The sequence below is a fragment of the Nestor notabilis genome, unplaced genomic scaffold, assembly GCF_000696875.1.
Source record: "Nestor notabilis isolate BGI_N333 unplaced genomic scaffold, ASM69687v1 scaffold27203, whole genome shotgun sequence".
Lineage (NCBI taxonomy): Eukaryota > Metazoa > Chordata > Aves > Psittaciformes > Psittacidae > Nestor > Nestor notabilis.
The window spans coordinates 39233-51021 of NW_009920994.1; the positions used below are offsets into that span (position 1 = coordinate 39233).

An 11789-nucleotide genomic window follows, 5' to 3' on the forward strand; every position below is an offset into this window, starting at 1 on the left:
TTATGCTGCATTCTGGGAATACCCTGGCACTCGACCAGTGACGTATACTAATGTGTCATACGCTGTACCTCCCATAAGTAAAACAAATTGTTGCCGTTTTCCATAGCTGCTTATCACTGGCTTGGTAAATACACTGTTAGTACAGTGGAAAAAGTAAATTACTGTGGCATCTCTTGTACTGGTCCCAGGCTTTTGAGAACTTTGCCTTTTATTGCCATGGAGGCAATATAATATATTCATACATTTGCACTTTTTACACCTGTAGTAACATTCTAATTTGAAAATTATGAAATGTACTCCCTATATTGTTGCAGTGATATGCTGCAATACTAATAGAAACCAGAGGATTCCATTTAGAAGAAAAATTAGTCTAGCCTGTGAAGTAGTAGGCAGCTACTCTCACAGTTGGCAATGTTAATCTTTGGTGGTGCTATATGTAGATGCCTGTAAAGCAACACGACGATTATTTGGCGTAGTGCAGTCACGTTAAAATGTTCAGATGGCATGCTGCCTGCTCACAGGATGTTTTCCTCCTTTTTCTAACTAGATGCCAAGCAATGATTCATTTAAGCTGGCATCTTGGATTGCTAGAAATAACTGCTCCTAAAGAAAGTCTATGCATTTTTAACAGATTTGGTAGGCATATGTAACTGCAAGGTTTATTCATTCAGTTGTCATCGCTACATATAATTTTTCTGGTGCATATTGTGTTTCCATTTTTTTAGGGTATCACATTTGACGAGTTTAGATCATTTTTCCAATTCTTGAACAACCTAGAAGACTTTACAATTGCAATGCAAATGTATAATTTTGCAAGTCGTTCCATAGGTCAGGGTAAGTATATTCGTATAAAAATTTGTTGATAAAGATACAGAACTGTTGACAAAACTACAAAAATGTTTTGAAATTCCTAGTTTGTAGTTTTAATGTCTCAGGTAAATGGCTAAAAAGGCTAGGACTCCTGCTTTGAAAGGTAAAGGCTCAGTTATATCATGAGAGATACAACAAAGCTTTACAAAGAAGTCATAGAAGGGCTGGATAAGATGAATGCAGAATAGTTGGTTACCAAATCCTACAATGCAAGAGTTAGGAGACACTTGATGACACTAATAAGAGATCAGTTTAAAGCAAACACAAGCATTTCTTTACACAGTGGGCATCTGGAACCTGGTCTTCTGCAAAGGGTGTAGAAGGAAACAGTGTCAGAAGGCCTGAAGAGGGATTAGACAGATTTTTGAACAAATCAGTAAGTGGGTGCTGAAAGAACTAGGCAGGTATCTTCTGACTAAAATCATTAATACAACAGTTAAGATGCTTGGGGAGTGCAGATGAGCAGTATGTGAAGTTGTCGGACTTGTGTGCTGTCTTCAAGTTGCATCCTTATGGGTCTGACACCATCACACCAGCATAATCCCACCTCATGTGGCCTTACCAAAGGACTATACTGTTTTCCGTGTGCTCTATTTCTTAGGTTCTGTTTTCAGATGTCAATTAAGTAGATGCCATTGGTATGTATGTAATGTGAGTTTAATTATAATATGATTTTCTAACTTTGTTATTACACATAGTATATGGACTCTTATCTTTCATATAAGATAATTGGTACCAATTAAACAGCATCATTTTATATCAGTTGAGAACTACTTGGTTTAGAACTGTGAAATTCAATCCTAATTTTCACATTTTCTTATTTTTTGAGTGCTTAAATGTAAAAACTCAAAAGTTTACTTATATTTCATAATATGTTGTCACAAAGTACAATTAAATTAATTTTGTTCTTTCTTCTGATGTTCTCTTTACACAGATGAATTCAAACGTGCTGTGTATGTAGCCACAGGTGTGAAGCTTTCGCCACATTTGGTGAACACGGTGTTCAAGATTTTTGATGTTGACAGAGATGACCAGTTGAGTTACAAAGAATTTATTGGCATTATGAAAGACAGACTCAATCGAGGGTTTAGGGTAAGGATTCTAATTTTTGTAGTTATCTTAGTTAACATTCCTACTTCCGCTATGTACGTTAGCACCTGTAGTACCAGTGTGTTGCAAACAGTGCACATGTTTAAAGGCATGTGTCTTATAGAAATCCGGATCAGTCTGTAAGATAAATTCCTTTTTAAATTCATGTCTTTTTTGTTAGGAAGCAATACGTGGAGGACCTTTATAGTACACAAACTAAATTGGAAATGGGAAATCCTCTGCATACTGTCATTTCTTCTGTATTGTGTGATTGCTATACAGACATTAAGAACTTTGACATATGGGTAATATAGCATACATACCTTTGAAAGGGTGTATATTATGTCTGGGTTGTTTGGAGGGAAAAGAGAATTTGTCTCTCTCAAACTCTAGCAGTTTAGTTAAAGGGTAACCTCTTCTAAAACATTTAAAATACCAAGTGTTGATAATGACTGTTGGAAAGAGTTGCAGCAGAAGATAGTTTTTAGGTTTCAAATAAACAATTGTTGAACGATGCTATATTCTAGTTCAAAGATGCTTTTGATGATTTAACCCTTTGTCTTATATATTAAATTTATAATAAGCTAGAGGGCTGGAAATTACTTGCAGAAACTTTTCATAGGGAATGGCTTTAAAATCATGCATTGCCTTTTAGATGAATGTACAGGCCTTGCTGCCATCTTCAGGTTCTGTGTAGTACAGGGAATTTTATAGTAGCAGAGAATTTTTCATTAGAGTATGATCAATAAAAGTCACTTTTTTTTTTCTTTACATGGCAGGTGTTAACTTTTTTTTTACTGAATGTAAAATGGTGTTCTTCCTGACAATATAATTGCTTAGACATAAATCTGAAACTGTATCATAGTTCCTGAATTCACATTCCAGTATGTTACTTCCGTATTATAATTTTACTCATTTTTAGTTAGCTTCTTCAATATAGTTTTAGAACTTTTTGTGAAGCTGTGTTGAGTCTAATAGTCTACTTGTTATTGTAATATTATGATCAAATGTAAAACGCATTTGTAACAAACCTCTTTCTTTGTTGGTCCTGAATTCCTTTTATTACGGTGTGAGAATGATGATTGTTTCATAACTTGTTTCAAGATGTTCAGCTCTATGTTTTAGTTGTTTACTAATTGTAAGTGTGCAGTGTATGTTTAATTTAACAAGGAAACAGTCTGCTTACTAAGTAATTCTTGTAAATGTATTACATGTTTCTATTTCACAAAATGCATGACAGAAATCACATATAATCCTTAAGAATCTGTATCATCCAGCACTATTCAGTCTTTTGCATGTGTCTTTCTTTTGCATAGGCCACTGTAAAACATTCCAGTGGCCTGTAAAAGAACTGTAAAGAATAGCCAAGGATGTACAGAAGAATAGCACCATTTTTCATAACTGAAATGTCTAATTTTAGTTGGGTATCAGGTATCTCCTGGTTTGCATAGATGATGATCATGATTTTGGTCCTATAATTCAGTTATATTCAGACATGCCTACATGCACATTTGTTAGATTATTCAGAAAAATGCATTCTCTTCACTAATCACTATTAGTCCAGGACAATTACAGTACCAAAATTAAGAATTAAAATTTCCAGTAAGTTTTCCCAAGCGTCACACAAACGTGATTTTTTCCGAGAGTGGGTAGTAGTAAAAACTGCAAAAATTTGCCTTTTTTTAGTTTAATATAAAAAAATAATAATATATTAATTATACTAGTGTAATTAGTATGATTAGTATAATTAGTACAATTATACTAATTACTAGTATATTCAGTTTAGTTAATTGTACAAATTACTACTATGTTCAGTTTAATTAACACCCCTCTCTGATCCCAATCTCCATTTAGAATGAAAAGAAGAAAACGTAAGAACTTTTTGCCCAGAACAAATTGGTGGAAAGTATCATTAATTGCTTTCTATTCTTTGTACATTAGAAGTTACAAAGTATTTAGCGTGGCCAGAACAAGTAAAAGTTTACCCTCTTGCTCCTACATTGTAGTGGCTCAAGTGTTGTCTTGTTCCAAATTAAAACTAACAAATCACTAACCTTTTTTTGTTAATTACTGTGTTTCAAATTCATATTACGATTGGTCAGTTCTGTTACACAGATAAAAGAACATTATAGCCTCTGTCTGTGCAGTATTTTGTAGCAACATGGAAATTTTTACCTTCAGAAATTGGAACCTGTTTATAAAGTGTAAACACACAATTTTAATGTTAAGTACCTTACAATTAATGTCTGCCCAAATCAGTGTAGTCTCTGATTATCACTCTAAATACATTTAAAACTAACAGTTTAAAATAGGCCTATGATTTGAAGTATGATTTTACAGTTACCATTTTATACTTAGTAATTCAACTTTTTAAAAAAGTTGCTTTACTAAAATGTTTGCCCAGAAGAAACTGGAAGGCATCACAGAGCTTGGTACTAGGCCCATGTATTTTGTAGTTTTATAGTCTGACTACAGCAAATGTATCTAAGAGCAAAGATTTGCACAAGTCCAATGAAACTGGAGTTCTGAAGGGCCAGTCAGTACGTACCAGCAAGTTTCACCATAGACCTGAGAAAGATCAAGTACTACCCCTTATGGGAACATAATAAATCCTCATTTTAACATATATTTTAGGTATGATTTGGGAAAAGAAAATTTTTTAAAGAGTTTGTCAAATGAAATTTCTCTTTTTCTGAAATGTAGTATTATAATCTGAAACCTTTTGTGGTTTTAGTAGTTTGAAACAAACATATATGAAGCTGCCATCAAGTGGTCAATCAGAGTATTGCCGTAAACTTATTAAAATGTGCAGACATTAAAAGCTTTATTTTTTCTTGATGTTTGGTTTAAAATAGTTATTTCATGTCTTTTTTTTTTTTTGTTTGGGTTTTTTTGTGGGTTTTTTTTTTTTAATTAAAAATTACATACGAAGATTCCCTTTCCTTTGTAAATTCAAATTTTAAACTGAATGATTTGGAACATGACTAAATGATAAATGTTTTACCTAGCACGAACTATACTGTTATCTTCTAGCTATTCGTCACTTAAAGCCATTTTTTTGTATTTTCATGATACTGTTGTCTTATGCTTACCTCTGGCTGCCTTCACATGTTGTCTGCATCTGCGCACTTCTCCATCTTCTGCTCCACAGGGCTACAAACCTATACAGAGGTATACTACTTTCAAATCCTGCGTGAGGAAGGAACTCTATAGCAGATAAATGACGGTATGTGTTAGCCACCCAGTCTTGATTGTGCTGGCATGCTTACAGGAATGGCTGAATGTTAAACTGTCACTGTTTTGTTTCCTGTTCCTAAATTCAGGAATAGGTTATCTGACTGTAAGCAGCGCAGTAGCTCAAAGTGTCATGTTGTTGTTTTGACTGAAGCAATAGAATTTTATTCTGGAGCTGGCAGTGACTGACTCGCACTGTCACTGTTTTGTAAGCCAGCTGAGATTTTGTGCTATGTTTGAAATAAGGAAAAGTATTCTTTCATGGTCTCTGTTGCTGTTTTCCATCTGTCCTGTGACCACTTTATAAGTAATTTTTCGGGTACCTGTAGCTGAGAAGTATTTAGCAGTGAAGATTATAGAGGCAGATCTTTCTTCCTGAGAGATTGTTAGTAACTTGATTGATTCTACTTCAACTTAGACTTTTGAAAACATTAATGTGGTTTTCACTCAATTAGTGCTATACCAGCAATTATCAAAAATCAGCACCACCATGGCTGTTTCTGCCTATCCACTACATGAATATTATTCTTACAATTAGATTGTACTGTGGGTTTCAGTCTAAAAACTAGGGTGTGCATATTCTGTAGCCAGAACTGTAACTGTTTGTCACATGGTGGACACAGCAGAAATATGCTAGTAGACATTTCTCTTGCATAAAGCGAGAGTTTGCTTCTTTGCAATTTAAGGTTTTGGTGCAAGCACATTTTTCCTCTTTGTATTTACAGTAGTTTGCTACAAAGGCTGTTAACAGCTAACAGAGATGTATGCCGTGACAGGCAATGCCTCATGGCCAGTGGTCTCGTGAGTGGACCTCATGGAGTAGTCAACACATTTGTGCTCCTGAGCCAGGAGAGTTTGACTGTCATCAAGCCTAATAAAATTAGGTGACAAAAAGAGAGACTGCGGTGAAAGCATCGGGTTATATACATCAACACCTTGACAGAGGTCTGAATTCAGGCAATTAATTAATTCTTATCTTGAGATGGTGTCAACTGGGAAAAAAATACACAGTGGAAATTTATAAAGGGAGATTTTGTTCACTCTGTATAAAAGTCATTCTCAGGGAGAAAAAATCAATCAAAGTTGAGTCATAGTATGTCTACACTATGCACTGGGAGGCAGAGAAACCAGGTGAGTTCTCAGTGCATGGACTTGGTTACAGGCAGCCTCACTAACATAGTGTAGAGGTTGCTGGTTGTTTACTCTGCTCTTCTTCCCACCTGAAGCTCCTGAATGCTGTTAACAAAAATGCTTCTTCTACCTAAGCTTCCTTGTGTAGGTCTGTGTCAGATACATCTTACCTGTGCCATGAAGAATATGGTGTAAGCCTCGTTGACTTACATAATATTCCCTCTTCCTGGCTGACGCATTAGTTGGCTACTGCTCTTCACTTGAGCAACTGCTTCTTGTCTGTTATGAATTACAGTCACATATCCAGTTCTTGGCTATTTGGAGATCCTTTCTGTGCAAAACATTAAATAACTTAGTGTTTCTTCAGATTTGTTGTAAACTTTAATAAAAGTTAGTTGCTAGTGTCAGTTAATGGGAATGGAAGCTTTAGCCAAAACACGTGTGAAGTGATTTGGTGTTAATTACTGCGGAGGAGAACAGAAGTAGTCCTGTCTTTGCCATACAATGTGGAGTGAAAGTGGATTTACATCATTCTAGAAATAATTATTTTCCATTTAGTTTATACATTGAAAAGATAATAAAGATGGAATCATTGGAGATTTGAAATTGAACAGTTTCAATTAGGCGGTTAAATTTCAGTTTGATGTACACAGAAACACATAAATGTATGTGAAATACAAAAACTGCTGCACCTACATCCCAAAGTTAGGTCCAGTGCAATTACTATTAAGTTTACTTTGTTCCAAATATAAATGTACAACTCACTGGGCTTTGATATACTTTCTGTGGTAGATGTAGAACTCTGATGAGAGATTAAGACGCTTGGCATACGTACCACAGATTACACCATACTTTGAATCTGCACCCTGAAAAGTGATGAACAGCACATCGTGCTGTACATTACGTATCTCCAGATTGCACTAATGCAATGTACTTCACAGTGTAAAGCATGTTATACGCTTGTAATAAATAATGAAAATCTCTCTTTGGGGAACAACTGTACAAAGCTCTGTGTGATCCAGCCAGCTGACGGTGTTCTTGGGGAGCTTGTCTTTCTGCATTGCTCTCCATGCAGGGCACGCAGCCTGACTCGGCATCAGCAGGTACTCCTTTGCACGCACAGCAGGGAGAACAGAAATAAACATGTTAGTAGAGAAATGTCTGCCAGAGCAGAGAGGAGAACTCCACTTTGAATGTCTTATGGGAAGGAAATTTCTAACAAAGCCTTTTCAGAGTTTGTTTCCAAAAAATGGATGCTAGTGGCCAACTTCCAGAGGGATTCAGGTCCATCTGAAAGTCCTATTTGTGTGCTCAGTAGCTGCAATAATTTTGGTTTTGTTGACTTCTAAAGTATTAAAAGTAACTATTACATGTCACAAATACATATCTAGAAATTAAGTTGTATGTCCCAGTAATTCCCCAAAAATCTTAAGATTTTTGCATTAAAATAACTTTCTTAGATGTTCTGAATTTTGTGGGGTTTCTAAATTTTTGATTAAAGGTTTTTAGGAAATAATAATTAATAGCTAAAAATAGTATCTTGGGGGACTGATTGAGGAAGGAAATTTTATTTTGAGAAAGACATGAAAGACTGAAGTATGGATTCAGAACCTCGTTTCCAGCCATGTTTCAACAATAAATTGCTGTCTTCTGTAATTCATTCAGTCAAATGAGATTAAATTTGTTATGTAATTATTAATTTGAAAACTCATAATTTCCATACTTTTCACAGTAGTTCACAGTAGTCGAATACATCTGTCATAAGAGAGAGCTTAAAAAAAACCCCAAACCTGAAGAGGGTGTTGCTTACCTCTTCTCTAAATCTGATGAAGTGAGAAGTGTGTGATAGGCATGCCTTATTGACTCATCTTATAAAGGTAACTGGAAGTTACAGAACCCAGACTTTTCATCCTAAACCTGACTAGGCCTTTAAAAACATACCTGTATACAGTTGGAGGAAAATGTTCCAGTGAAATATGAAAGCATTGCAGAGACTGTGGACAAAATGTTCTTTCTATGGATTTGGTACACTAAGAGTAGATACAACAGTGTATACATTAGAAATAAGCAGATGAACAGTTAACATACTCCAGTGTTTCTCTTAATGATCTTCATGAACATTTATCTGAATCTTTCTCATAAAATAAAAAATAAATGCATGTATTAAAACACTGCTTAATTAACTGAATGTGCTTTTGTTAAATAATGCAGTGCATTTTGCAAGTAATGCATTTTTTTTTCCTAAGACTATACATCTCAACTAAATTATGTATTCATGTATGTACTGTTTCTAATATTTAATGTAAAGTCTGGGTTATATACTGCTGTGGTTTAGTTTGTTTTCTGAATATTTACAACTTCTCTATAATATTCTATGGGTTTTAATTATGCAAGTGATAAGAATAAATGGATGTAGGCTTCACTCTCTAATGGTTGGTTTTAATGTACTGCAGTGTCACAATATTTTTAACATCTTCACTCAGTTCAACCAGACCAAGTTACCGGGCAATCTCTCACCTTGTGTCCTGGTTTTGCTGGGATAGAGTTAATTTTCTTTTGGTTTTGGTGGGGTTTTTTTTCCCAGTTCTGTCTCCCATCCCACTGCAGGGGCTGGGAGCGAGCTAAGGGCTGTGTGGTGTTTAGCTGCCTGCCAAGTTAAGCCACGACACCTTGACACTGTAACCCTCTGCCTCCAGATACTGGACTTTAATTGCAATCCGTCTTAGAAATTAAAATGGCTTGTGAATGCTTCTGACTTACCTATAGCAATTACAATTCCTATTCCTCCCTTAGCTTCATTTCCTAGTTGCTATAATAGTCTCTCTCCATCTTTCTGTACTTACTATCAAAATAAGCTTGTGAAGTTAGGAACAGTGGAAGAAATAAGGAGATCCACTGATAACTACAGATAGCATAGAGCCTAGTGAATCTTCCAGGACAGCCTTTGGCTGGTATTGCTCTCCACTCAATGGGCACTCATTAGCAGTGCTGAACTGCAGTGCAGTTTAGGATTAAGGCAGCCTAGCTGAATAATACATATTGTATTTGGCTGTTGCTGATGCCTCAGTTTCATAGAATCATAGAATAGTTAGGGTTGGAAAGGACCTTAAGATCGTCTAGTTCCAACCCCCCTGCCATGAGCAGGGACACCACACACTAAACTATGTTGCCCAAGGCTCTGTGCTTTTTTACTTGGTGTTACAGGTGATCTTTTTAGTACAGTGTCAACACAAGCAAGAATCAAAACTAGAGACAGAGCAGGACATACCTGAATAAAAAGGAAATCCTTTCTTGCAAATTTTAATATAAATAGACTATTTGTTGAATGCTAACTGTGTGCTGCGAGATGAGGATGCATTTTGAGTACTTAACCTGTGAATGGATTTACAACCCTTATTTTACAGAAGTACTTTTGAGCTATAAAGTATTTGATCTTCATGATTTTAATATTAAAACATATATTAGTGTGTATGAGTCTGAGTAAAATTTAATGTAGTATTAAAGAATTTAATGAACAATATCTTTTTCCAATTACATGTTTTTCACTTTTCACAGGAGACTCCAAAATATGGTTGGAAGGAATATTACTCTTGTGTGATGACTGTAACCAGCGAACACCTCAGAGATCTGTGGAAGCAGTTTCGGAGGCGAGATATGCTGAGATAAAGGAAGAAAGAAGGATTATCTACACTGGCTAGAACTATTTATCTCTGTGAATTCCTAATGAAGAACAAACCCAGGTGAACTGTCAATCTTACAGCTGCAGTAGAAAACACAGGACTTCTTTTCCACTTAGTGTAGTGATCATCAACTCTTACAACTGCTTTTCAGTATGTATTTTATTTAAATGATGAACTAACCATCACCCGATCGGCAAAAATCTTTTTCTTAAGAACACGTTTTGAATATTTTTTATTATTTTGAGATAAATTTGCAAGTTAAAAGAAAATAAAAACAAGTTTGACACCTGGGTAGGCAAATGTTGTGGCATTGAAGAGAAACTGCAGCAGCTTAGACTGTGAATTTTCTTTCAGAAGAGCGCTATTAAAAGTTTGTGCAAAATTGGCAATGAGAATGCATTAAGTAGCATAACAGCTATGTACGAGTTGAATGGACAAATTAAGCTCTCAGAAGCTATTACTTTAAAAAGAGTAAAGCTGTTACGGTTATAATGTGAATGATAGGTATTTACCTAGGGAAGGTACTGTATGGACTCTAATGTTCAGATTCTCCAAGTCTTACTATTATGTTTAGTAACTTATCCTTTTAAAAAAATAGTGTAGCTTTTAAGATGTCTTATGAGCAGTATGTCAAAAGATCAAAATGTTCAAATTCATGTTAAGAAATATACACTTTGTAATATTAATTATAAATTTTATTGCTATACATATAAATTCACTGCTATATTTCTCGTAGAGTAAAACTTCATGTGTTTCTTGTGAATAGTGCACTTTTATATGAAGTGGCACTGAGTAGAAATTATAGCTGTCTAATTTGCTACTCTGGAATGCAGTATCTGAAAAACAGATAATAACTTGTGTTTGTGTCAAACAAAGCAAAACAAAACATGAATGCATGCAACAGTACAGAGCAACACTAAGTAATATTATTTGAATATTACACATCAAATACTAGACACAAATTAGGCTTTACAAAGGTTATGGAGACTACAGGCAGTCAGTAGCCACTATGCCCTTTCATGCCCTGTAGGCTTAGATGTTCCTGAAACAGTGGTAAGGACACTGTTACATTTGTTTTTCATATTCTCTAAATTTTTTTTTGCTGTCCAGCAGCAGCGTTTTTCCTTATTCCCTTTCAAGATTGTTGGTAGGTGGTATCAATTAAACCCAAACAAACATGAACACTTATTTCTTACATCCTTCTTGAAAAGGTTTGCTGGACATTAAATAAGTCTGTACCTATTTAGAAACAATCTGTGCCTTCAAATATTTCTAGCTGAATACACACACACTAAAATTAATGTCAGTACATTGTTATCAGAAAGGCAAAAATTTGGTGGTCAGATAATTATAATACAACCAAAATAATGGTTTTAAATCTTTTATTACTCCAACATGAAAGCAAACTTTGTGAAATTGTATTCAGTGCATATGTTGCTCAAATACCACCTTAATATCACATGTGAATGGAAATGATGTATAGCATCTGTGCAAGTGCAACTAAGTTTAGAAGTGCTTAATTTATAGTAAGATTTACCTTTGCTAAAAAATCAGAACAAAACGAGAAGGAAGCGGGGTTTTAAAAAATACCACACTGGGCATTTTAGAAAATAAAAATGTGCTACATGTGGCTTTTATCTGAGAAAAACCTGATTCAGAAAGCATTTGAAGGGTGCTACTTTAATGTTTCATGATCGTTACTTACAAAATTTCCACCTTGGCGTCATTAAACTACTGACAACAAGAAAATCAAATAAATTGGGATAAAGGTTTTTGAACTGATAC

The 11789-nt window shown here is 35.0% G+C and overlaps 1 protein-coding gene across 1 annotated transcript in view; it reads left to right on the forward strand.

Annotated features, from left to right (window-relative positions):
* MICU3 (mitochondrial calcium uptake family, member 3) overlaps positions 1-10639 on the forward strand; it is a gene marked incomplete at its 5' end in the record, with an annotated part of 38590 nt that extends 27951 nt beyond the window's left edge. Inside the window, 4 exons of the mRNA XM_010010943.1 lie at positions 726-834; positions 1805-1962; positions 5111-5185; positions 9880-10639. Coding sequence (XP_010009245.1) covers positions 726-834; positions 1805-1962; positions 5111-5179 — 336 coding nt within the window. The remainder of the gene's footprint in view (positions 1-725; positions 835-1804; positions 1963-5110; positions 5186-9879) is intronic.
* Between the last annotated feature and the right edge of the window lie 1150 nt (positions 10640-11789).